Source organism: Botrytis deweyae (assembly GCF_014898535.1).
Source record: "Botrytis deweyae strain B1 chromosome Unknown BDEW_018, whole genome shotgun sequence".
NCBI lineage: Eukaryota > Fungi > Ascomycota > Leotiomycetes > Helotiales > Sclerotiniaceae > Botrytis > Botrytis deweyae.
In genome coordinates, this window is record NW_024066225.1 from 372,710 (window position 1) to 399,636 (window position 26,927).

Here is a 26,927-nt window from a genome sequence, read left to right on the forward strand (position 1 = left end):
TCCTCTCGTCCGAAAGCTTCAAGTTATTATCCAACCCCCATCCAATCATTCTCATCATTGGAAATACTCACTTCACTTCATGTCAGATATCGTATACGTATTTCTTCAGAGTTGAGAGTCGAAGATTTATATATCATAACATCACTTACATCCAATAAGAATCTATTCGGCCTCCACGGCAGTGGCTCCCGGAGGGCCAGCGGAGCGTCAGTTGGAGATGAATGAATATAGAGTATCAAGTATCAAATAGTGTTTGTTGATTTGGATATCGTTCAATTAGAATTATCTATCTCATCCTACTCCATCCCATTCCATTCCATTCCATTGCACCCCTTCCTCTTTGATTTCTATACACAAATTTTATCGTCGTTACAATATCTCATTTCATTGCATCCAATACACCCATCATGAAAATGACATTCAAACGCCTTCCAATAACCCAACTACCCATCGCCAATCTATGAAGAAAAAACCCCCCTCATTCTCACTTCTCCTTTCTCCTATCATCTCTACCACAACCTCTCCCTACCACCTCTCTCAAAATCAAACCCTCTCCCACCATCCCTTGCCAACCTCTCACTCGCTCTCCTTCTCCACGGACTAGCCGTCGCCGTACTAACTCTATGCAACTCCGCATATTCAATGTCTTTATTCATATCCTCTTCATTCAATTCCTCTAATCCCTCGACAATAAATGTCTCATCCATTTCTCCTATACCTTCCATGGTTTCCAATGCGCCAAATGCACTCATGTCAATGTTATTTGATTGTAAGCCAGCCCATGGTTCGGAGCCGTTATTCCCCATTGCGAGATCCATGTCCATACCAATATCAAAATTCATAACCGCATTGGCATTATTGAATGGTGACAAAGCAGATATACATGAGCCAGCAATAGTTGCTAATGGCGTCGAAGGATGATTTGAGAGGAAATCCATGTTGTTGGATGAAGAGGTGTTAAACTCTAAACCCAAATCCATATCTGTATTGTTGAGTAATTCCTCATCAAAGGAAGCCAATAAATCATCATCGTTAAGGAAAGCCGGTGTTTGATGTGTTGAAAAGGAAGGGATTGATTGGGCTTGTGGTTGATAAGTTTGAGTTTGAGTTTGCGAATTTGGCGAAGAACTTGTTGAATAAACCCCATAATGGGTTTTAAATTTCTCCAAAAGTTGGCTATCATCCGCAGCCGTATTTGGCACATTCAAAATCTCTCTTGCTTTAGCCCTGAACAACTCATCGGATGGAACGCGCCCTTGTGCCTTTTCCGTCTTGACCAGATCTAGTAATGCTTCTTCCAGTTCTCTCGAGCAAAACACCTGTGCGGGCATCTTATATCGTTGTTTAAGACTTTTGATGTATCCATTTGCGGTTTTTCCTCTCAATTTCACAATCTTTTCACTTTCATCCATATTGGCAAGATTGACTTCGAACTCTGTTGTATCGCATGCCTTGATGTCTTTTCCTGGATTTAGATAAGGTGGGCAAAAGCCTGTGCCACCCAAAGAAACCTTCCAGGAGAGATTTCCCGTCGGAAGACCTGGTCCGGATTCTTGTGGTGAGAGACCAGCATCGCGTTTGAATCGCATTAGCCATTCGGCATTGTCTGCTGCGGTTTGATTCCATGGGTCATCGTCATCATAAATCACCCAGCGAGCTTGGTTTTGAAGTTCGGCGTCTGTTGGTACCTACTGAATGTTAATACACCAAAAGAGAATATCAAGGATTAAGGTGAGCTTACATGTTGATTTGGATTGTTTGGTGACATACATCTTGCCACAAATCTGGAAAGCTCTCGGACTAACCGAATATAACAATTTGCATCGTTGAGAAAATATTTTAAAGGTTGTGCAGGGTTAGAGTTTGCCGACGGCTGGTTGGATGCTGTGAGTGTATGAATAGGCTGATTGTACTTAGTGTTTGGTGAAGCTCCTTTACTTCCTTTACTTCCTGGACGACTACGAGTTTCATAGTTCTCCAATTCCCAATGTAATGTTCGTGATGGAGACGATGTAGCTTGCCCAGGAGAATTAATGGCTGTTGGGAACATAATGGAAGGTTTGTTTTCTGCAGCTGGCGCAAGTCCGTTTCTGGTCTTGAATATGTGAAGATACAATGGATCGTCGGCCCAAGTTTGATTCCATTGATCATCACTTCCATAAACGATAAGTCTAGCATGTCGTTGAAGATCAGAATCTGCAGGCTTTATACCCAACGCAGCTTGAAGTTGCACATAATCTTTCATCTCTGCTTCGAGTCTTGCGTAGTTGTGTATGGCATGATCAATGGAAGTTTCATCCTTTGATCTTACTCCTTCGTTAGCCATTTCAGAACTCCTAGGCAAGCCCGCACGTCTTCTAAAATCAGCGAGCCAGGAGGTTGAGTTCTTTATCAAATATTTGAACCAAGAAACAGCACCTTTGCAAGGTAATGTAGCTGTTAATTCGGCTTCATCAATAATTCTGCATGCTTCAACTTGTAACTCAGAATCCGTAGCAGTTAGACCAAGCATTTGTCTTGAATCGACGTAACTTCGTAGGGCTTGTTCCTTTGGACATTGATGAATTGATGATGTTGCACCAATTAATGAATGTTGAGCTGTTTCGAATGGTTTCTCTCGAGTCATTTCAAGTGTATCTTGTTCATCTGCTTCGTAGTTATCCGAACCAGAGAACAAGATCAGATCTCGTAACCAAGATCTATCGGGATATTGTGGTGGATCCGAGACAGCATCCAGATTGCGAATTATTTGACGAGCTATACCGAGTAATTCTTCATCTGTAGGAGTTATGCCTTGTACAACTTTATCATTGACGTATTGTGTGAGGCCACTCTTGACCAAATTTTCTGGTGTACGATCTTCGTTGTAAGGATCCTGGGAGGCTTCGAAAGGTCGTACGGTCATTCGCTCTTCATGAATAAGATCTATTGTAAAGTCAGTGATTACGAATGGAGAGATTAGAAAAGGGAAAATAAACTTACAGGGAGGAATTCCGTTTTCAACAATGTTAAGAATTTGTGGTTCAAAACCCCAGTCACCTTTCCAGTCAACCATACTTTTACCACTTTTGAAATGTTCTGCCAGATGATCCACTCTAGCAGTCCAAGAATCCATTACAATTCCACAGAAACCACATCTAGAACGTATTTCCGGTGTGATAGCTTTCCAACTTTCCATACTCCAACTAGCAAATTTTACATCATGAACAAGGTTGAGATGTTGACGTAGGTGATCTTTCCGGTAGAATGTCCTTTCTCCAATTGGCTTTTCAGCACAACTTGAATGGTTATGTGATTCTGCATGAGCGGCGGATGGGTTCGGATGATCACAATACACGCAACCTGGACGTTCGAATTCTTTGTTGTACTGTATGGGTCCATTGGGACAACAGATCCACCTCTCTAGTGATAAATGTAGTGATTTTTCATGCCTCTGCCAATCATGTTTTGTCTTGAAAGATTCAGTACAGAAGGTACACTGAAAGGTTCTCGCGGGACCTGGAGCTATGACCTTTGCTGCTTTGGGTGCTTGTCGACGACGACGACGTCTACCCTTATTTCCGAAAGAGCCAAAAGAACCAAATGACCCACGAGATTTATGAGAGTATGCCGATGCAAATGAACCAGCACTAGAATGAGAAGTGCCCAAACTACTCGCCGATGACACATTGTAAAGGGATCGATTCGATCCATCATCAGCGTAACTTGTGTATGGACTGTCCATACCAGAGCTAAAACTAGAAGCAGTGACGGCCTTTGCAATAGCTGTTTGAGAAGCAGGTTCGTGTTCGGGTGGAGAGTGTTCCCAACGTTCCAAAGGATTCATATGTTCCAAGGCAGGAGTAGCTTTCCTTGGAATGTCCATGGCATTTGCATAATTACCCACGGTTGGTGGAGTGACAGTTGGCCTAGTCTTTCCTCTACGACGTGCATTGGCAAGCCAATTTGTGATTTGCGTTTTGTTCAATCCCGTTTTGGACATTAGTATCTCCCTCTCTGAATCAGTTGGATACGGATGACGATGATGTGACCCCAACCAGTCCTTAAGAATTCGTACCGACTGTCTTGAAAATCTCGCACCAACTTTGGGACTGTTGTCTCCAACATCCGACTTAAGATTTTCTGTCGAAGTTTGAAGAGCTGGCAGATCTGTTGAAGAGTTGTTTTGAGATACAGAGTGAGAGCTGTATCCTTCAAATGGTGATGTAGGTGATGTGAGAGGATTGCTTTGAGGTTGCTCTTTTGCCACTTTCCAAGAATCACCGCAATATACCAAACTGCAAAGTCGATCTGATACGAAGCAACTTTGACAAGCGAGACTTTCTCCATCTCCTACTACTGTGCATGGCTGATCCAATAATTTGCAGTACTCACACTGCTTGACTGGGGGTGTAGATGCATCTTCTAAGATGCCAAAATTGCCTTGGCCATCAACCGCATAATCAATCTTGCCCGAGGCACGATAATCATATAATTTTTTACTCCTGATGTTGAGATCTTGTGTCAAGCTGCATGTTCTTGCAAGAGCCACACAACAGGTGCAAGAGCCCTTACGGAAACCCTCTTTGATAACTTTGCAATGTGTATTTTCCTGTCGACATCGTGAACAAGGTTTGATAGGCTCGGACATGCCATCAATCCATCTTGGAAAGTCTTGAAAATCGTGTGCTTCAAGTGTGGTAGTGTCAAGTGCCGGTGTGACCACCCCAGTGTCCAAATCTTGAGAGACTTGTTCTTCTGGAGCCGAGAAATGTTGTAGGCAAGTAAAGGAATTCTCATCCCCTTCAGGATCTGCAAAGGCTAGGTCGATGTCATAAGGACCTGCACTTGAAACAGTAGTGAGATGACTAATATCATAATCGAATTGATCAGTAGTCGGAGGGGTGGCCGCATGAGTGGCATCATCAAAATTGAAGAACTCATCCATCTCGTCAATTGTGGTCATCTAGAGGGCGTGAGGGCCGTTCGGATGAAAGTGTAATGATATGTAAGACTCAATTGAGTAGGTGGAACGCGGGGAATGTACTCTGATAGAGAAACAACCCACTATCCTGTGCAGAACTGTCTAGGTGCTTGATTGAGTCAGGCAAACGAAAATGAAGATATTGATAAGAAAGAGTCCAAGAAAGGGCGTCGAAAAGTAAAGATGATTAATCCTTGGGTATATATTGTTCACAAGATGACAGATAGATGTAAGAGTAAAAGAATGAAAGAACGAATTATCGAATAGAAAACACATCCCAAAGATGATACAATAGTCAGTCACCTTACCCCCCTCCTCTCCTCTGGAACAGTCATCTTCATGGATGAATTGGTTATCCAGGCTCGCCAGGTTATCGTCAATCCTTGTCGGAAAATGTCGATAACACGCCCTTTGACAACCACATCTGTTCTTAGTCAGTCGAGTCAGTCCACAAAAATGGTGCATTACTTACCAAACCCCACACAGCATTGTAAAGATTGTGGTAAAACTCCGATTGGATTGTGAATTCTTATTAGTATTGGGATGAATTTGCCTAGGTAGGTAGGTAGTCGAGGTAGGATACAAAGTTACCTAGGCACTTTGTATACGAAGTAGTAAAGTACTCAGCGACTCAGCAAACTCAGCGAGCTACGAGACTATCTAGGTATAAGTAATGAGGAAGAAGATGGAAAGCTTTTTCCTCTTCTCCCTTTCCAGCTTTTCCATCGCTTAATTATTCTTTTCAGTCTATGTGTATAAGTAGGAGTCTATCTGTATAGATAGTAATAGTAAATTGTAAATGAATTATATAAATTCAAAAACATAATAAGAAATATTGGCTTTATTATTCAAATCATATGTAAAAAATACATTTCATATAATGTTTTCCGAAAATCAATCAGTAAGTTCACTAGGTTATTAAAAGTATTTATTATAAATAGTCAAAATCCGCCTCTTATTTTCTATACGAATAGGAGGAAGTTCAAATCTTAGGTATCTACTTTCTATATCTACTTAACATCCGCAAAATCATTCCATCAATCCATAAATCCAAACATGTTACTTATCATAACTCCCAGTGTCTGAACTTCATATCAAACCCCAGGGAAATAATTCATTCGTTGAATGCATTGAATGATTGAAAGCATCAAGAACTAATCAACAATCATCCATCGGTATAAATATTCACTACCCCATATAATATCGGTACTTATTCTCACCACCCACCCATCCATCCCCCATTCCAGCAAATCAGTAAATCAGCACTAAGCCAACCGACTCACCAATAGATCCAACACGCCGACATCGCACTTCCCCATTCATCCCCATCCCCATTCCATCCCATCCATCCCATGATTCCCATCCATAAACTCAAAGCCAGCCAACAAGCCAGCCTAAAATCTGCACAAATATATCTGCCGACGAGAGCTCGCGAGCGAGCAATGGTTATTATTAATACGGGAAACACACATACATATATATATACATACACATATACATACAATACCCCATACTTCCCCCCTCTCGACATTCAGATGCAGCAGGCAGCAGCATATCAAAATAAAAATAAACTTTTCCTACTATAGTCCTGACTCCTTAGCGATTACTTACTTACTTACTTACTTACTTACTCAATATTATTTTAAATAAATACCGACCTTAAATTTAAACGAATTCTTTACTAAAATTCATAATTATTCAGCATTTTCAAAATTTAATATCAAACGAATTAATATAAATTTTCTTTTTGATTCTTTTTTTGATAAAATTAAAATCTATTATATAATATATTTAGATTTTAAATCTTCAAATATAATATTAAAGAAATAATAATCAAAAAGAAATTAGATTCAAAAAATAAAATTTTGGATCTTGATTTAAAAAATTAAAGTCTGAAAATTCATAAATTCTATTTCTATATCATTAATTCTTTTATTTTTTTTAAAAAAAAATAATTCAAAAGAGAAATAAAATTATTTATTTTTAAAAAGAGATATACAAAATTTAATTAAATATCTAACTAATAATAAAATCTAATATCTGTATTTTTTTGCTTAATTTGATATAGAATTTTAAAATAAATAATTTGTAGTAATTTTTGATATATTATATACTAATTAAATTAATATTAGTAGTTCTTTAAAATAATATATACTAAGCTTTCTTTCTATCTTATCCTATTACTCTCGAGTAGTCGAGCTACTTACTATACTCTACTCGTAAATCATATTATAAATCACATTATAAATTATATCATAAATCATAAATCAAATTATATATAAATAAAAGAAACAAAATAACGAAAACAAGCCGTTAGATATAATATTACCTAGCTACCCTTCTATCTTAATCTAAGTACCCAGCTCACCTAGCTTACTCAGCTCGTAATAATAATAGTTATAATAATAATAATAGTAATAATAATAATAATAATAATAATAGTAATAATAATAATAATAATAATAGTAATAACAATAACAATAATAATAACAATAATAACAAGAATTCACTAATCGATTCCTATTATTTAGACTTCTAGTTTAGACTTCTAGTTTAGACTTCTAGTTTAGACTTCTAGTTTAGCTTTATATACTTTACTTCATATACTTCACTTTATATACTTCACTTTATACACTTTAGCTTCATACTTTAGCTTCATACTTTAGCTTCATATACTTCACTTTATATACTTCACTTCATATACTTCACAATTCAATTCAATTCAATTCAATTCAATTCAATTCAATTCAATTCAATTCAATTCAATTCAATTCAATTCAATTCAATTCAATTCAATTCAATTCAATTCATCTCACTCTTCCTCTCACTCTTCCTCTTCCTCTCATCTCCTCTCCTCTACTCTAGACTCTCTCGATATGAATTTTTTTTTATTTTTTTTTTATTTTTATAAAATCTCATTGTTACTAATTACTACCTACCCTACTACCTAGTACATACTACCTACCCTACTACATACTACATAGATACACATAAACAATAATTTCACTCCCTCCCCCCATACATGCATGTATCAAGATCCAAGATCAAAGATCAAAGATCAAACATCAAACATCAAACATCATTTCCCATATATGTAATCATAATCATAATCATATGTGAGCGATTCATGCCATCATGTCATCATGCCATAGGTATGCATGCAACCCGCCAGCCGCCAGTACGTACATAGGTACCTAATAAATATACCATGTAAGTAGGTAAATTCCTCCACGTCAAAATTCGTACAAGGAAAGGGAATTCAAATAGCCACCGGCGCGGGATACTTATAGTGCGGTTTAAAATACAAAGGGGTGCTCCATGCGGAGGTGACTCGAAAGAAAGAAAATGAAAATGGTCGAATGGTTTGTGCTGCGTAATTATATTAATGCCGGGAGATTTCTCCATCTCCTTTGATATATCCCCGCCATTACTCCAATCGCAACCTCCCATCGCAAGTCCCGTGTTTCTCTCACAAATTTGGGTATCATCTTCTTCTTTCACCTCTTCGACCTTCTCCACCAACGACTCCCCCAAAGCTTAATGGGTCTACAGTTCTGAATCCACTGTCTCGCTCCGCCCGCTCCCCGCGCTCCCCACGCTCCCTCCTCTCCCTCTTGCTCTTCGACCTCCTCGGTGGGTCATGTTCTTCAATGACGACGACTTCATCACTACCCCCACCACTTGAACTCGGACTTCTCTCCCTACTCCTCCTCACTTCTCTCCTCTCTTCCACAATTACCCTCTCCACAGGTGGTGGAGGCCTCCTCGTTTCCTGTCGCACTTCCTCCCTCACCACTCTCACCGGAGCCGGGCTGCGACTGCGTTGACGCCTAATCTCCACTTTCTCCGTGGTGCTCACTCTTCGACTATGCGGTCTCGAACTCCTGTGCGAATTGTGTGATCTCCGCCGGACATTCTCACGGAACGTCACATCTTCGGTAACTGTAGATTGCGCCGATCGACGACGTCCCAATGTGCAACATGTATATAAGAGCCAGAGAAGTAGTAGAAAGCCTCCCACCGAACCCAAAACTATGCCGACGATTGTGCCAGGCGAAGGAGAATTGTTTTGTTGTCCGTAGGTAGTAGGAATTATACTTGGGTTACTACTCGTAGTTTGTCGCGAGATTAGGCGAGTCAAGAGTTTTGCCAGATTGGAAGGAGAAGAAGATGACTGAACATGTCCTGGTTGGAAAACTGTAGAGATTGGCTGTAAAATGGTCGTCGTCCTCGAGGTTAACGAAGCCGAATGCGAAACATGCCTTGAGGATAGTGAAATTCCCGAGAATTGAGAAATGGGAATGGGGGCCATATTTGATGATGAACCTGCGAGCGAGATGACGCTCGAGGCGTAGAGGAGGCTTCTGGAATTTATTCCCCAACTATGCGCCGGAAGTGTGATGTGTTTTCATATGCTGCGTGTTGATATCCTGATTGATTGTTTACGACTGAGCTGTTTAACGATGCTGGTCTAAGCTTGACGGGGTGATACGATACGATTAATTTAATTCAAGTGGAGGGGTGATGCTGGAATTTGATAAGCTGATTCTGGAAGATGGAATTATGAGGTGGGTGAGTGAATACAAGAGGAACGAATGGAGGAACGAGGAACGAGGAATGATTGACTGGAGATGTCCAAAATGAAGATATATTATGTGAAGGAAAGAAAAAGGGAGGGGAGATGGGTAGGTAGGGAGAAAGGAAAGAATATCGAGAAAGTTGGAAACCCAGTCGTATGAGCTAAAAGTAGATTTATCCCATTCCGAGGATTCCTTCAAACTATCCCATCCATCCATCCCATTCATCCATCCATACATACCGAGCATAATGGTACCTATCAATGAACGCTCATACATCCGTTTTCTATACCTACCCTACCTAGTCGTTCTAATCGCTTGCGCGTAGTTCTCTACTTTTGGCTTGCGCAATCTAGAACAACATGAACAAGAACTCTCTGGGGAAATAGAGACAAGGCAGACTTTTCCGCTTTTCTGGTAACCTTACGATTCATGATTTGTGAGTGGTTGAAAATGCAGATGGCTGGTAGTCTCTTCATGATATCGCGCTTGATTAGGTAGGTATCGTGCTATCGTTGGTGCGATGAAAATTGGAAAATTGAATTCGTTGACTTGGTAAAAAGAAAGAGGCTGGCATGGGATTCTCTCATATCGAGGGGTCGAGGGTCGAGGGTTGAGGGCGCTTGTGCATGTGAAGATATACAGTAGAACTATCGTAGGTACCTAGCTCGCGACCTCGAGAAAAAGCCGGACACCAACCCTGCAAAAATAAAAGAGAATCTAGAAATAATCTTTTTCAAAATTCAATATAAATTTCTCTATATTTTATAATATTCTAAAAATTAAAGCTTTAGAATCTTTCTTTAATAAATTATTAATATATATAATTTCAATCAAAAAGTTAAATCTGTTGTTTTGATATTAAATTTTGATTAAGGTATAGAATTTTGGTGGACGGCTTTTTCTCGAGGTCGCGAGCCTAGGTAGTTATGTATCTAGGACTCTCTCTGCTCTGTACATCCACATCCACATCCGGACTTCGTACTAAATTCGTAGTCCTCTGTGCACTGAAATTGATTCACCTTGCAGTTGCCCCTTCGCCGACGTATCACAATGTGTATGGGCTCCACCAAATAATTAAAGTACCATGGCCATGGTTATGGTTATGGACGAATAGAATAAGACATAACAATTCCTAACAAGATCATAATCACATCCCTTCTCACATCCCTTCTCTTTACATATTACATTTGCACTTCTCAACAAACACTCATCTCCCTATCTTCGATATTGGCATCACATTCTCCTCCTGTTGAATGATGAGGCGTGTGTATCGTCTCTCATATCATAAGATGTACTCGAATGAATCGCTGGTACGAGGATAGTTGGTTGGTATTATGATCTTGTGCTAAGCCACCATCAAAGGCCAAGTTTGCGACAGTAAATGTATTATCTTATCGAAATATGAAAAGCCCAGAAACTCCGAATACCAAGCATTTCATTTCATTTCATTTCTTTGTTTCTTTTTCTTTTCATTCTCATCTTCATTTAATACTCAAATCCATATCCAAGGTAATCTCGACAACCTCAATAAATTCGTTTTCATCTCCTTTTCCTTTCAATCGGTGTTCCTGCCATCATATCCCAATATACCTACGGATTCGTCGGCCGAACCATCTCCATATCCGTTGAATACGAAGTCAAACATACTTTGGATCTTCATTAATTAATTTAGCCATCTGGTATGACGTTGATCTGGAATTATTAGATCGTACCAAGCGCCACCATCTAACAGATCTGTCTTAATAGTACAAAGACTTTCCATTCTACTAGGTATCTACGAGTACAAGAAGACTTCACATCACGATCCGTCAGTCTCCGAGAATTACCATACCAACACCACCAACGTCGCATTCCATCTACCAAAACTCAATCAAAAATGTCGAAGAAATACGAAGAAGGTCCTCCACCTCCAGCATATGGCTCGGATGGTCCTAGTCAAAACTCTGCACCCATCCCCCCTCAAGCAGCATATATGCATCCTTCTCCCTCGCCTCATCCTCAATATCAACAGCAGCCATATCAACAACCTTACCAACAACCATACCCGCAAGGTCAATACCCTCAACAAGGATACCCACCACAAGGAGGATACTATGCGCCAGGTCCGCAGATGGGATATCAGCAACAACCTCCATATGGATACCAACAACAACCTTATGGATATCAACAGGGATATGGCCAACAGCAGAGAGGTTCCTCTAGCGATGGCTTTTTGGGGGCTTGTTTAGGAGCTATGGCTTGTTGTTGTTGTTTGGATTTATTGTTTTAGAGGAAGATTGTATGCAGAGAATGGGAAAGGGATCCAGTGGGACGGTTAGGTTGTTTACGTTTGGCAGTAGATGGATTGAGGAGGCGGGCATACTGCAACTCGGATTCGACAATGGAAACGAAGTGGAAATATACGATTGGGAGTATCTCGAGGACCAAGCAGGCATATTCGACATTCGCTATTTGAAAATTGAATGGGAGGTCTGTATAACTACATAATCGGCGTATTGGGCTCTGGCTGGACCTGTCTTGGAAGAATTCTGTATGCAATGGGTACAAGGGATTCAGGTGTCTGGATGAGGCTATTTATCAAATACAAAGGAGTTATGGGTGGCTATAGTCCGTCTGGGCAATGAAGGACATAGGTTCTCGATTTTATATCTTTCTTAATCAAACACTTTACCCAATTCCTAGAAAAGATATTTCCATTCCCAGATATTCTGCCTCCACGGCAGTGGCTCCCGGAGGGCCAGCGGAGCGTCATTCTCTTCATGAATATAATTGTAATTAACTTTTAATTAAATGAACAATTATGTTGCTATTATGGGGGCAAGCCCCCAAACCCCCATAGCTCGCTGCGCTCGAAAATACCTACCGTATATGACTTCTGTTGTATCGACTTGTATGGAGATGGAGAGTAACTCTTGCATACATACTACCTAGGTCCACACATACATATATACCTGCCTAGATAAATAGATACGACCCGTGGACTATCTAGTCCGATAATTCTGTTGCTATCGCACATCAATCTCATAAATTGGGACACTATTGGATTTGGTAAATCCAATTAAAACATTCTAATAAAATATTTATCGTAGATGGTTCCTCGTATTTCCTTGTATATAATCCTAAAGCAAGTAAGCAAACCTTATAAATCTATAAATATATTATAATCCAATTTTCCTGCGGAGATATGGAGAGATGGGACTTTTAAGAATTCCACTTCTGGTCCCTGCCAAGTCTGCTTTAGCTTGCTTTGCCCAATGAGAAATCTCGTCGACCACTTTAAACAGCTCAGTTTGAAGATCTTCCATTATCACATACATAATTACTTGAACTGTGCCGCACCACAGCCTTGTGCTGAGGTATTTCAATTCCATTCTTTACATTACATCAGTTGTCATGAATCCTTCGATAATAATCAAATCCTGATTTCGAAAACTTCATCTTAATGTTTATATCACAACTCTTTCGTTTTTTCCCAACCTTTTAATATCCAATATTCATCTCACTGTCGTTCTCGCGCTTCGAATTCGTTGTGACACGCAGCATACATCAAGTGAATCATTTAGGCAGTATTCTGGCCCCACCTTCAACAAGTATTCCTTCTGTTTTCTTGGCTACTACATATAATCTCGCTTTTATCCAAGGTCGGAAAAGTTACTACAATCATATCGCACATGATGGCCGATGTTGAAGAGCCACAGTTTACCACCCTCGCGCAACGTATTGCTGCATTGAAGCAACAACAAGCGGGGGACTCTGCCCCTCCGAATAATAGTTTGATAGTAGCCAAACGACCTCCACCACCTCCTATTCCCAATTCCGATAGACCTCCTCTTCCTACAAGACCAAAGACTGCCAACAATCCTCCAATTGTCACATATGGTTCTTTTGTTGGCCAGAAACCATTCAATGAGCCTCTTGGCACAAAAGCCAACTCGAATCCAGTCAATGGCAATGCCCCAGTTAATAATTCCAAGAGTCCTGCTCTCCCAGCTCGAAATGCACCTCCTCCATTACCCACGAGAAAAGCCTCGACTCCAAATCTGCCACCAAGAAGAGCATCTACTTCTACACAATTGGCAAGGAGAGATTCGGGGGACTCAACCATTTCACAAATGTCTACGGTCTCGGCCATGTCATTGAATAGTTATGGCAGACCTGCATCTTCAATCACATCTATAGGATCAAAAGATGGGAGAATGTTACCTCCCCCCTTGGATATGGCAAAACTTCCACCTCTACCACCTTCAAGAAGAGAGTTACAAGAGAAGGCAAGGTTAGAGCAGAAGGCTAAATTCCCTCTCGTTTCTGTAAGTATTTCTAGTACTATCTCTAGTCTTGGTTTTGGGCGGGCGATCTCATCATCAGAATTTGTTCCATTTCAGGTTGGACGTAGAATTCCAGGCATATTCATCTCAACTTTCCTCCTAGCTCCAAACCCCTTTATAATTACAAATTTAACACTTTTAAAAAACAGACCAAGTCAGCTCCAGTTATTCTCAAACAACCTCCAGTCGTTGAACGTGAATTGCCACCCAAACTGCCATCAAGATCAAATGGCCCACCTAAAATGCCTCCTAGACCCATTGCAAATGTAGAAGATGAGAATTCAGTCTCTCTACCACCGCGAAGATTACCACCTCCATCCCATACTCGTTCTGTTCTATCCCTAGGATTTGGTAACAAATCTACCGAAACACCAAACCCATCACCAGGACCAACACCTACATACAATAGGCCCCCCGGTCCTGCTGTTCAAGAATTGAATGCCAATAATTTTGATCGTATTATTCTCTCCGGAAAATTTGCTCTTGTGGACTTTTATGCTCCATATTGCAAGTATTGTGTCGAATTGGATCCACATTATAAACAGCTTGCCGAGGATTTTGCATTTGCTTCTGACAGAATTGTGATTGCAAAAGTTGATGTTGATGCACATAAATCTTTCTTGGCAAGATATGGTATTGAAGGATATCCGACCATCATGTTCTTTGACGGAAGTGGAGATGATCCGGAAAAGTACCAATATATGAGAGAAACGGACGCCATGACAAAGTTCTTGACTGAAAAGACTGGAATATCACCATCTGATGCACCAAAACCTGGGGGAGGAGCACCACCACCTATTAACCTTCGATCCAAGCCAACGTCGGCTCAAGTAAAAGCTGTAAGTGTTGCTCCAACTACATTATCTTCTCCATCACAGGGCTGCCTTTTATGTCGAGACTTTTCTGGTCCGGATCAAATTGCATCAAAATATTCAAGGGAATTCCTTCCAAGGTCCCCTGATAATACAGGATATCTTGCTGATGTTCTTTGTCGTCCTTTCAGCTCGCCCACTGATAAAGCTCGTGCTATCTTCGTTTGGCTTCATCATAACATCGCTTATGACACTGGAGCTTTTTTCGGGAACCGAGTCAAAAATGTTACACCTGCCGATACTATTAAAACTGGATTAGCTGTCTGTGGTGGATATGCTGGTCTTTTCACGGCTATTGCACTTAAAGCAGGACTCGAAGCTATCATGGTAACTGGTCATGGAAAAGGATTTGGTTATACACCTCTTAAACCAGGAGAATCGTGTCCACCGCCTAATCCTGGTGGTCATGCCTGGAATGCAGTACGTATCGATGGAGGGGAATGGAAGCTAATTGATCCTTGTTGGGGTTCCGGACAATTAGGAGAGAATCAAATGTACAACAAAAATTTGATCTCATCCTACTTCACCATGTCGAATGAAGAATTTGGCCTCAAGCATTTTCCAGCCAATAAGTCACATTTCTTTAGGAAGGATAGGAGAGCTTTAACGTGGGAAGAATATTTCATTGGAAATATTGGTGGTGAACCATTACAGATTTTTGGTTCTGTAGAAGATTGTCATGGTATCTCACAAACTTCAATTACTCCACCTCAAAAATACATACAAGCCTCACCCACATCCAACGATATGATGCGATTTCAATTCTCAAAAGTCTGTGAACATTTTGACTTTGAACGAAATGGTCTCGGTAAACCTTATTGTCTAGTTTTGAAGATAGGAGGAGTGGATGGAAGAAATGATGATATGGTAGCATTTGATTTTGACGGGTTTTGGTGGTGGGTCGATGTGGGAGTTGGGGAATTGGGAGTGAGAGGTCAGACGATTAGTTTGTATGCGGTTACGGTGGTTGATGGAGAGGATGCGAGGGGAATGACGAAGAGAGGGTATGAGGGGAAGAAGGGGAAGTGTGCGATGGCATTCGCGGGGGTTGCGGCGTGGGAGTTGATTTGAATTGATTTTGTTGATGATGAGGTGGGTAGGGGTAGGGATGGGGATAGAGGTAGGAGGTTATATGATGAGCAGGTGAACTGGACTAGTAAGCTTTGGATAAGTTTACTTATTAGCGATTATTATCTTTTGTTTTTGTTTTTGTTTTTCTTCTTCTTCTTCTTTTTCTTCTTCTTCTTCTTCTTCTTCTTCTTCTTCTTCTTCTTCTTCTTCATTCGGCTCAGCTTGGCTCAGCTAGTCTTGCAGGTGGGTTGTGGCGTTATGGGATCGGGTATGGAAAGGTATACATACATACATACATACATAGGTACATCCATAGGTACATCCATCCATACATATGATGGACCAATCGAGATAAGATTATAGCGTTCTCTTTACTTACCTATCAATCTTCGAATCCTGTAGATAGATAGGTACTCAATGCAGTATAGCGTGATGCGCGAATATATATATCTAGAGAGAGAGAGAGGTGTATAGGTGTATAGGTGTATATATATATATTATTTCATTCTTAATATTATTTCATTCTTGATATTATTTCATTCTTAATATTATTTATATTGATATATCTATTTTAAAGTTCTTTTATTATTTAATTATTTATTTATTTATATACTCATATAGATTCTTTTACGTAGTACTGGATATATATCAGAGGGAGGGGAGGGGAGGAAAGGAGATAAGAGGGTTAGTTTTAGGGGGGTTGTTTATATAAAGTATATGGAGTGTATGGAGTGTATGGAGTGTATGGAGTGTATGGAGTGTATGGAGTGTATGGAGTGTATGGAGTGTATGGAGTGTATGGAGTGTATGGAGTGTATGGAGTGTATAGAGTATATGGAGTGTATGGAGTGTATGGAGTGTTGTATAGTATAGGTAGCCTAATCCTAATTCTGATCCTGATCTGATCTGATTATAAGATTAAAATTAAGATTAAGATTATATACCTAGGTGAACAGATGTAAATGTAGATGTAAATGTAAATGTAAATGCAGATGTAAATGTAAATGTAATGCTTGGAAATAAATGTATGGATGTGTGTGCGCTTTTGTGGTGTTTGATTTGTAATGAGGGATGGATGTGGGATGGGGGATGTGGGATGTGGGATGAGGGATCTGTAATGTTGTGTAACAGCAAGCTTGAATAGATGGGATGTTTTAGTGGTTTTATGGGATGGGATGGGATGGGATAGGTTGAGGGAAGAGAAGGGGGAAGAGAAGGAAAATTGGAAAATCTGGATTGGGTGTGGTTTGGATGTGGTGTGAGAGTGAGGGGAGAGTGAGGGGAGATTGAGGGGGAGAGTGAGGGGGAGAGTGAGGGGGAGAGTGAGGGGGAGAGTGAGGGGGAGAGTGAGGGGGAGAGTGAGGGGGAGAGTGAGGGGGAGAGTGAGGGGGAGGGATGGGATAGGATGGAATGGGATGGTATTGGATTGGATGGTGATTGGATAGTAATTGGATGGGATAGGATTGATACAAGATATGAGGTGTAAGGTGTAAGGTGTGAGGTATAAGATGATTGGATAATAAATAGCATAAGCGAAATCAAGAAGCAGATCGAATGAGGGGTAGAAGCGGAGTAAGGCATACAAGAAGAGGGAAAATTTATATATATATAATGTGCTGAGTAGTGCTTCTGCTTTTACTTGCTATGAATATCTAGATATTTAACTCTTCTGATTTTGGAATTTTGTGAGATAACCTTACGATTTGTGAGATATTTGGAAGTAAGTTGGTGAGTTGGTGAGTTGGTGAGATTTGTAGTTTGTTTTAGTGTTGGTGATGTTGTTATTGTTATTCTTATTCTTATTTGTTTTTCTAGATATAAGTTTATCGAATTGAATCAATATCCAGAACATATCAACATCTCGAACGAAACAAGAACTAGAACAAAACGAAACAAAAATACCAAGGAAAATGAAACCATCATCATCATCTATTCTTCTCATCGCAGTCTTCGCAGGAATAACAACTGCAGGACCGATTGCATACGGAGTTTGTCAGAGTGGGTGTGCGGCGGTGGTGATGGCTTGTTATGGGGCGGGGGGAGCGACGGTATGAATTTTATATCTTTTCTTGTTTTTTTGATTTGGATGGAGATGGAGATGGAGATGTGATTCAGATGTATAACATAGGTATTTAATATATATACACATGCTAATGTGAGAACATAAACACAGTGGGGAGCGACGGCGGCAGCGACGGCGCCGGCGACTATCGTGGCGTGTAATACGGCGTTTGGGGTTTGCAGCGCGAAGTGTGCGGTGTTGTTGGCGGCGCCTATTCCTTGAGTTTGATGAGGTGGGAAGGGAGGGAGGAGATGGAGTTGATGCAGATTGAGTTGATGGAGATGGAGTTGATGGAGGGGAAAATACAAATGCGAGATTGTGGTGATGAGCTTATGATGTGGAGACCTCTCTATTATGGTGCTTCACTTCTGATAGGTACTAGGTACTTACTTGCAATTGGGGATTTTTGACGATTAATTGCGTATACGAGTGGAATTGGGAAGGGTCGAGATTGGATTCTGAGGATATTAAGTTTTGGAGCTTGGGAAAGTGATGGTGATGGTGATGGTAATAATGATGGAAATGGAGATTGAGATGGAATGGTTTTCTGTTCTTTACTTGAGTAATGATGATTGATGATTGATACTTTTGAGATACTTGATGTCGATGTTATGTGACTGTTCACTGACTGAGTAAGTTATGTGTGTTTTGTTCACTTAAGCATTATACCCGATTTCATAACGTATGTCCAAAACGTGACTTTTTTTAATCTAATCAACTTTTTGCTAAATCCAATATAAAAATAATTCAATTACTTTCAATTCAATCAATATAATTCCAAATTGGAAAAACTCTATATAGAAATATAGATCTCAATTGATAAAATCAAGAAATAAAATATGAATAGAATTAATCAAAAATTGATTGAATTGAAGATGGTTGAATGAAAATTCAATTTTCGAAAGTTTAAAAACCTGAAAACTATTTCAAAAATCATAATTTCATTCAATCACTTCCAATTCAATCAATTTTTGATCAATTCTATTCAGATTTTATTTATCGATTCTTTCAATTGATATCTATATTATGATACAGAGTTTTTTCAATTTGAAGCTATACTGATTGAGTTGAATTTTTCAGTTTTTGGAATTTCGATTAGGTGATATTGAAAAAGTGCTTTTTCTTTTGGACACACGTTATGAAATCGGGTGTAGGGGGTATGAATGAAAAGCATTCGGAAGTGAGGGTTCGGATCTCCATGCAGGGGATAGAGTTTTCTTCATTCTTCATTCCTGATTCTCACTTCTTTGACTTTGCTCATGGCGATTTTGGAATGATGTTACGGAGCTTTGGTATCTGGTCTTGTATGTTATCTCGCTTTGACACTTGATAAATTTCATGTTGGATATCGTACACCAGATCCTGATGGAGAGTTAGGTGGAAGGTAAGGCATACGATGAGATCAGATGACTAATTTGTAAGAGTTGTCAGACTTTGAGGGCTTGAGGTTTGCGATTTTTGAATAATAGAAGATGAGAAATAGAGTTTTCGATATTCTGGGACGGTAGCTCAAATGATTACTTAGGTAGAGGTGCTCAAAATTACAGACGAAGTTCCCGATCATTTGGACTGTATTTTAAAAATCAAGGGCTTGCCTCCTTGATGATAGGTATGGATATGAAGTTTAATGAAGGGAGGGATATGAGGATTGGAATGAGGTATGAGTACTGGATACTGGAGTTTGAAGTGTAAAGTATAAAGTTTAATGAAAGAAAGGGATATTTTATTAATGATTTCGAAGAGAATCTCTATCTAGACGAAAAAACAGACGAAAATTGAGTATTCTTTCAAAGGACTTTTTTAATAGATTATAAATTCATTTCAAATTAAATATTAAAATTTGAAAAAAGTATATGAAGATTCGAGTCTCTTATATATTGAAATTTAATATTTTTTTTATTTAATATTATATTAAAAAGAGATTTCAGTTATTAAATTTCTTTTAAGAGTATATTCGAATCGATTTATTTCGACTTATTTTAATTATTAAATCTAAATTATTGAGTAAATAAACTTAAATAATAGGTTTATCGAACGTTCGAGATTTTGAAATAAATTATTAGAGATTATTTGATAAATAAATATATTTATTAAATGCTCGAGATTATAAAATAAATTCTAATAATTTATTTAATAAATAATTTTTAGAATAATAAATCCTCTCAAAATTCTTATATATTTATCAAATAAATCGTGATATAGTTTTTTATAGTATTAGAAAGATTATTTTAATAAATCTTTAACAAATTTTCATTTTCATCTACTTCTATTATTTTTATCTACTTCTACTACTTTTTAATATTATTAAAGTATATTTCAATATCATTTAAATATATTAGCCTAAACCTTGCTATTTTGACATTATTAGATATTTCATTAAATAAATAAGAAATCTATTCGAACGCATCCTAAATAGTAATCAATTTCTACTTGTTATTTTGCTAATGTAGAGAGAGTATTTCATTCTCTTTTTAAATCCCGTGACATCGCTCCCCGCAATTCGCTGGTAAGCAGGCCCGCAGGGTAAATCCCTACAATAATAACCCCGCATTTACTAGCAATCATTATCTCAGCCTTGTAGTACATATGAACGAAAAGTACCTACTAGGTAGGGAGGTAGGTATCGTTTGATCCTACCTATCAAAAACATCGACACGGAATCTCATCTAATGCGAGAAAGAATTTTTCACAACAGGATTTATTTGTGAAGCGGATCTCTGATAGGGTATTTGGAAAATAGATTTATTTAAAACCATATCGCATATCGAATATTGATACGGAAGAGAAGATTACAGATAAGGAAGGATAGGGATAAGGAAAGAGATTCTTGAAGGGTTGATATTGCGACTACGACTACGACTGCCACTGCGACTGGCAAGATTCAACCTTCTCTCTCTTGATGAGATCTATCCACTCTCCTTGAATTGAAACATCGATAACCTCTTTGGAATCGCAGAGAAAATGTCGGAGGAGGTGCAAAATGTTGGTATTCTTCGTCTGCCTTCAGAGGTTCAATCAGGAATCTTGGTGCATGTAAGTCCTTCAATTTGTTTTCTACTTTGAATGCTTGACAGTCATTTGCTTTCCAAATACATTTCAATGTGCGATCATCGATGCGACGATGCTAACACTTCTATCCTAGTTGGACACCCCAGAATTGCTTCAGTTGTCCGTTGTTTCAAAGCATTTCCGCGACCTAGCCGCCGAAGAGCTATATCGAACCTTTCATATTGTTTTTCCAGATCTCGATGAAGAAGAGGACTCAAATATCGATAGTCTTGCGTCCGGGCTGGACACATTCGTTACGAGCGATTATGATTATTCGAAATATCTGAGACATATTGTTCTGGAACCTTTGAATGGGAGTTTGAAGGGGCAATTCGCATATCGTTCTTATCTTTATGATACTAGCTGTGGGAAATTCATGAATACCCTCTTATTATTGACTTTACGGAAAGCTAAAGCTCTTGAGGCATTCAAGTAGGTTGATTGTTTTATCCTCTTGGTAACAATGTGCACTTGCTAATGTATGAATCTTAGATGGGACCTTCGTGTGCAGTTGAGTGGGCAGGTCTTTAAAGAATTACATCGTATAAGCTCTCTACAACATTTACATGTTCGAATGCCAGCTGTACAGACCTCCGTCACCAATGCGAATCCATCTTTGACCTACAACGTTTCAACGCCGATTGTCATTCCAGCTTTTCAAAACACCCAGACTGACTCTGCAGTTTACGATATTACAACCCATCCATATTCATCTTTTACGGCGAATAAATCTAAACATAATGGCGGAAAAGGATATACTCCAATTGTCAATGGAAAATCTCCAATATTTTCAGCCTTCAAAAACTTGCAAAGTCTGGCAATTCTTGATATGGATAACTTGGATGATCTATCTGAAATTGGAAAATGTTTACGGAACTCATCAACAACTCTTAATTCCCTCAAGTTATCATTCTCGGAGGTCTTTGCGTCTAGATCTAAAAAACCACCCGTGTCAGCTCCTGTCGAAGATGACGATGAAACTGAAACCGAAGATGAGTTTGGTCAATTGACATCAGTTCCTAATCCATTTTCGCTTACACCTGATCCATTGAAAGGAACTACGGTCACAGAGGAAAAGAAAGCACAGGAAGCTGCGTTGGGAAAGATCTTTAGTATCGATTCCAATTCAAAAGGCAATACGGAAACGTGTCAGAAGGAAGACGATTCAGAGATTGAAGCGGAGGGAAACAAGAAAAATTCTGCTTCCTTGGCTGCCTTTGTAAAATTGATGCAAAAATCGGCGAAAATCATTGCTGAAATCGCAACTTCCGACGCGGAAAGGGAACAATTCGTCGAGAAATTGATTAAGAAGAGTACGCAGGCTTACATTGACGGCTTGAAAAATGGGATTGAATCTTCTGATAAGTCAGAGGCTAGTAATGTGGAAGGCAGCAATGCGGAAAGTAGCAACACACCAGTCATTACTACAAATGAAAATGTTGAAAAGGATGCCAATGTGGAGAGTACTGATTCATCAGCTACAACGACTCCTGGAGAGGAAGAAACTACAGATGATACCGAATCTGATGATCAACCTAGTTTATTTGACGAATCTAGAACGCCAACACAAGCACCTAAATCCAAAGAGATTATAGATCCTGACGATATCGATATAGAGGAACCTGATTCAAAAGAGCTTATGATAGATTCCGAAATTGTTGACGATGTCACTACTGAACCCGAGACGAACTCAGATTTGGGAGATGACTCTACTGAGAAAGTTGAACCACCTCTTAAAGCAGTCGAGACAAGTAGCAACGAAGATGGAAAGGAGATTGAGGCTCCTAGTGTCAATCTCGACAACGAGATGAAAGATTACGTTCGAAAAAGTCGTGGTCTTGCCCTCGAGGATTTGTCACTCTATCAAATACCCATGAAAAATTCCGTCATCTCAAAAGCCATTGACATTAGAGTTTTGAAAAGCATTACTCTACTTAGTGTTGGATCTCAAACAACATTTTGGAATATGGTAGCACGCGAAAATAAAGTCGCTCCACTTCCACTTCATGAAATTTACGTCGATACTGTCACTGTACATTTTCTTGAAGCTGCTGGTCAACTTGCCAAAATAACCGAACTTTGTTTGCTCGAACGATCTAATAGAACCAAAGTCGATACTGAGTCTAAGATTATAGTCACGATTGAACAAATCAGGAAATTGGTTCTTAGGAAACATGCTCAACATTTAAAGGTTCTGTCGTTGCATCTGGAGGGGATTCCTCATCAACAGAGTCCTTTTGCGTGGGATTTAGATGCTAAGACGGCGATTTTACTTTGTAGGAAGGGGAAGAATTTAGAAGAATTGGCGGCCTCTTTTGATGTCAATATTTTGGTATGTTATCTCAGTGCTTTTCTTTTATTGTTCCTATGGTATTTGAACATTCGAATATTCCTTTTCTTGTCATTCTAGCAATATCTTTTTGCTGGTTCATTTGAATGAATGCTGGATCAGGCAAATTTGTCTAATTGCACATGACATGCATCGATTCCCATTCTTGCACGTGTCAATCATCCATTTCATTCAACGCATCCACACATTACTAACACTAAATCAGCACATCATCAATCAAAACCTTTCCGCCCTCACATCCCTTCGCGCTCTCCACGCAACTGAATTCCGCTCAGAAGATACATGTCAGTTGGTTCGAAACGAACTTCGAAGATTCACCATGGATAGCGTGGCTCATACCCCAGAGTGTAAATTGGAGTATCTAGCTTTCAAAGGAAGCGTGAGCAAGATTGAGAGAATCAAGAAGAAGGTCGTCAAGCCTGAGATCCTGAGCTTTGTGGAATTGTATATGCAGAGTGGGAAGGGCATGGGCAGTGATAGTGACAGTGAGAGTGAGAGTGAGAGGTTCTTTTCCGGTGGTGATTGCTTGTCCAGAGGTTTGAAGATGCAGAGTTTGGATGGCTTGAAGTTTCATGATATTCCTGGAGTGAGGATCTTTGAGAAGGATGTTCTTTGGAAGAGACTTTAGGGGATGGGGGATAGGATGGGGGACAGGGGGGGGGTGGATGCGGAGTTTGATCTTTTTCGGTTTGGTCTGGTCTGGTGGGTGGGTGGGTTACGCAGGGCGTAAATTGGTGATTAATTAGAATTTTACATGGGGGATTCGTTCATGCTTTCTTTCTTTCTGTCTTTCTATTTTATTTCTTCCACGCGATATCCCCCGAGCGAAAATAGGAATGGGATATTGAGGGGACCTCGTATCATATCACAGGTGGGGATATGTATAGCTTAGCTTAGCTTAGCTTAGCTCAGCTCGGGTTTCCATACATAGCAATGGAAATGATGAAAATTTATATTTTAATTATGGAGGGAATGAAGTATTCCACAAGAAAAATGAACGACCATTAAAATTCCCATATCATATACTCACTCACTCACTCACTCACTCACACAATTCCAATTATTCATTTATTCTCCATTGCGATAAACCTCCCCCCTCCCCCCAACACACCCCCCTCTCCCCTACAATTTCGCCCTCTCCCTCTCCCTCTCCCCCTCGCCCTCCTCCCTCCCCCTCCTCGCCACCCCCACAAACTTCCAACACAACTCCCCCATCGGCCACCTCGCCCGCGCATGCACCTCGGCCATCGCACTACTCGCCTGCCTCACGGCCCAGCGCGCCGCAATCCCCTGATAAATACACGTATTCCTAAAGAAACCAAACGCGACGCCCCACGACAAATCGGGCTCGGGATCCCAGCCCGCCGTGTCCCGATACCAGGAGAGGAGTTCGGATTGCGCGGGCAGACCGGGGATGTCCTCGTCGCGAAATTGCGGGAGCGAGGCGAATTTTTTTTCGTGTCGCACGCTGTGTGGGGAGAGGAGGTTGACGAGATCGGAGAGGGGGTGGCCGATGGTGGACATTTCCCAGCTAGAAGGGGGGAGGGGATGTTAGTTTGGGGGTTTATTTATTTTTATTACTTTATGCTCACATGCATCGAAAATTATACGAAGAGAGGGGGAAAAAATACATACTCCAGAATCCCAATCACCCTCGGTTCCGTCTTGTGAAAAACGAGATTATCAATTTTATAATCGCCATGCACCAATGTTCCTCGATCTTGTGGCTGATATTTCTTGTCTCTAAAAAATCCCAAGATCTCGTCAATATGTGGAATCTGACCCACGGGTTTCTTGGTCTCGATATCCACCGTCGAAGCTTGCGCGGCGCTGATGGTCCCAAACGTTTTAATCTGGCGATCGTAGAATCCGTTTGCTTTGCCAAAACTCGTCAGGCCGGCTTCGGATATATCCACTCGATGGAGTTTGGCTAGAGTACGGATAGCATCGTGCCACCTATTTATTCATTAAACACCACATTAGCATTTCCCTCTCCCATAACTTCAATTGTCGAATAAGAAAAAGCCAGAACAAGAAGAAGAAGTAAAAAACAACAACACACATCTCTCTCCTCTCCACCTCTCTCACTCCCGGCATCCCAGGATCCTCAATAATCCTCCCATCCAAAAATTCCATAATATAAAACGGTGTACCAATCACCCCCTCATCCTCACACAAACAATACGTTTTCGGGACCGGCACATCCGTCTTCCCCAACGCATGAATGACGCGGTATTCGCGCTCAACCTGATGCGCCGTTTTCGAGACGAGTTTTCCCGGGGGTTTCTTGCGCATCACGTATTTGTACCCATTGGAAGACTGCAGTTGGTATGTAGGATTTGATTGTCCGAATCCGAACTTTGATGAGATGAAATGAATTAGCATCTATCGAGTATCGAATATCGAATATCGAATATCAGGTACCGCAAAGTTCACGAGTTGCAATGAGGAGGGAGATAGAAGAGAACAGCATACGCACTTGTGTAATCTCAATCGGGGTGGTGATTTCTGGAACATGCGTCTCGATATATTTCTCCAGAGCCGGGAGATCAATTGGTTGTCTGACGGGTCCGGCCATGGTGAATAGACGGTCGTTTTGAGATGGGATGGTGTGGAGGATAGATAGGATATGGGTGGAAACATTTTGGAGAGCTGGATGTTGTATTTATGAGACAAGATTGAGGTCGGACAGTTTTGCCTCGGCCTCGGTTCAACAGGGATGTGGAATGACGCTAACCCCCGCGGAGGCGGGGAAAGCTTAAGGTTATTGAAGATACCGACTACTCGTAGCTCAGCCTACTCAGGAGAATAGTCAAGACTATAAGGAAAGGCTAATGCTAGTGCCAATTCTATAGATATCAATACATCCCTCATATTCTCAATCACCAACCAAATTCAAGCTTTAAATCACCAATCCTCAACATTGTCATTGATCTAATCGATTTACATAACATTACCCAGTTTCCAATACCTAGGTACCTAGGTAGGTAATCAAGAATAGATTTGCGACTCTTGATTCAATCTACCACGATTCAATCTACCACATGCTCAATAATATCACCAATCCAACATGACAAATTGTATAGTAAAATAATAACTTTGAGATGAGACCATTTATACATGTATTTAGGTATATTCAATTCCTAATTCTTCTTATTGAAAATCCCCGCCAAACTAGTTGCTCGCTGTGTAAAGATAAATGCTCAAACATCATTTCCACCCACACTTCTAATCGCTTTTCCCCCCTATTCACATCTCCTCATTCTACCACTAAATAATACAATAATACGAAAACACAAAAAGGGAAGCCGACCTCGAATTAATCGGGACACCCATTCCCCTCCTTCCTCTGTCCACAATCGTGGAAAACTCCAATTCCATTCCGTCATCCAACCCAAACTCCATCCAAACCCCTCTATAAATACATTTGGAAGAAAACTAACAAACGAGATCTGACAAAAAAAATATCAAACTTTCCATGTTGGAATGACCACGAGGTTCATGATATGCAGATAAAAGGCAAAGGCAAGACATGCTCGAAATCAGGGTACTTATAATATAATACAGAAATGCAAATGCAGGAGAATGGGATATGAAGGAAAAAATAAAAATAAAATAGATGTTCATGGTATCATCCTGAAAGTCAAAATCAAACA

At 40.0% G+C, this 26,927-nt stretch overlaps 7 protein-coding genes across 7 annotated transcripts; 4 read left to right on the top strand and 3 right to left on the bottom strand.

Annotated features, from left to right (window-relative positions):
* Positions 1-255: 255 nt before the first annotated feature.
* On the bottom strand, positions 256-5,299 carry EAE98_007613 (uncharacterized protein). The gene is made up of 3 exons (XM_038955236.1): positions 2,983-5,299; positions 1,742-2,925; positions 256-1,688 (listed from the first exon to the last, which is right to left on the bottom strand). The coding sequence occupies exons 1-3, from the start codon at positions 4,943-4,945 to the stop codon at positions 510-512; spliced, it is 4,326 nt and encodes a 1,441-aa protein (XP_038808414.1). The 5' UTR covers positions 4,946-5,299; the 3' UTR covers positions 256-509.
* Positions 5,300-8,447: 3,148 nt separating this feature from the next.
* EAE98_007614 (uncharacterized protein) lies at positions 8,448-9,275 on the bottom strand (the record flags this gene model as incomplete). The annotated part of the gene is made up of 1 exon (XM_038955237.1): positions 8,448-9,275. The coding sequence occupies one exon, from the start codon at positions 9,273-9,275 to the stop codon at positions 8,448-8,450; it is 828 nt and encodes a 275-aa protein (XP_038808415.1).
* Positions 9,276-11,419: 2,144 nt separating this feature from the next.
* EAE98_007615 (uncharacterized protein) lies at positions 11,420-11,812 on the top strand (the record flags this gene model as incomplete). The annotated part of the gene is made up of 1 exon (XM_038955238.1): positions 11,420-11,812. One exon carries the CDS (start codon positions 11,420-11,422, stop codon positions 11,810-11,812), a length of 393 nt encoding a protein of 130 aa, XP_038808416.1.
* A 1,405-nt stretch (positions 11,813-13,217) lies between these two features.
* Positions 13,218-15,811, top strand: EAE98_007616 (uncharacterized protein; the record flags this gene model as incomplete). Its single annotated transcript, XM_038955239.1, has 2 exons — positions 13,218-13,850; positions 14,018-15,811. The coding sequence occupies 2 exons, from the start codon at positions 13,218-13,220 to the stop codon at positions 15,809-15,811; spliced, it is 2,427 nt and encodes an 808-aa protein (XP_038808417.1).
* A 1,640-nt stretch (positions 15,812-17,451) lies between these two features.
* Positions 17,452-18,469, top strand: EAE98_007617 (uncharacterized protein). Its single transcript, XM_038955240.1, has 3 exons — positions 17,452-17,547; positions 17,627-17,859; positions 17,985-18,469. Exons 2-3 carry the CDS (start codon positions 17,722-17,724, stop codon positions 18,093-18,095), a joined length of 249 nt encoding a protein of 82 aa, XP_038808418.1. The 5' UTR covers positions 17,452-17,547; positions 17,627-17,721; the 3' UTR covers positions 18,096-18,469.
* Positions 18,470-20,834: 2,365 nt separating this feature from the next.
* Positions 20,835-23,899, top strand: EAE98_007618 (uncharacterized protein; the record flags this gene model as incomplete). Its single annotated transcript, XM_038955241.1, has 4 exons — positions 20,835-20,906; positions 21,016-21,353; positions 21,414-23,253; positions 23,477-23,899. The coding sequence occupies 4 exons, from the start codon at positions 20,835-20,837 to the stop codon at positions 23,897-23,899; spliced, it is 2,673 nt and encodes an 890-aa protein (XP_038808419.1).
* Positions 23,900-24,393: 494 nt separating this feature from the next.
* EAE98_007619 (uncharacterized protein) lies at positions 24,394-25,849 on the bottom strand (the record flags this gene model as incomplete). The annotated part of the gene is made up of 4 exons (XM_038955242.1): positions 24,394-24,802; positions 24,907-25,227; positions 25,334-25,629; positions 25,751-25,849. The coding sequence occupies 4 exons, from the start codon at positions 25,847-25,849 to the stop codon at positions 24,394-24,396; spliced, it is 1,125 nt and encodes a 374-aa protein (XP_038808420.1).
* Positions 25,850-26,927: the final 1,078 nt, after the last annotated feature.

What these genes read in the sequence shown, in the direction of transcription:
- EAE98_007613 (XM_038955236.1), bottom strand. Translation starts at nt 4,945, where the DNA reads ATGACCACAATTGACGAGATGGATGAGTTCTTCAATTTTGATGATGCC. An exon ending in TGAAAACGGAATTCCTCCCT is followed by an intron (nt 2,926 to 2,982) that starts GTAAGTTTATTT and finishes ACTTTACAATAG; the next exon opens with ATCTTATTCATGAAGAGCGA. An exon ending in CAAACAATCCAAATCAACAT is followed by an intron (nt 1,689 to 1,741) that starts GTAAGCTCACCT and finishes AACATTCAGTAG; the next exon opens with GTACCAACAGACGCCGAACT.
- EAE98_007617 (XM_038955240.1), top strand. Translation starts at nt 17,722, where the DNA reads ATGAAACCATCATCATCATCTATTCTTCTCATCGCAGTCTTCGCAGGA. An exon ending in ATGGGGCGGGGGGAGCGACG is followed by an intron (nt 17,860 to 17,984) that starts GTATGAATTTTA and finishes ACATAAACACAG; the next exon opens with TGGGGAGCGACGGCGGCAGC.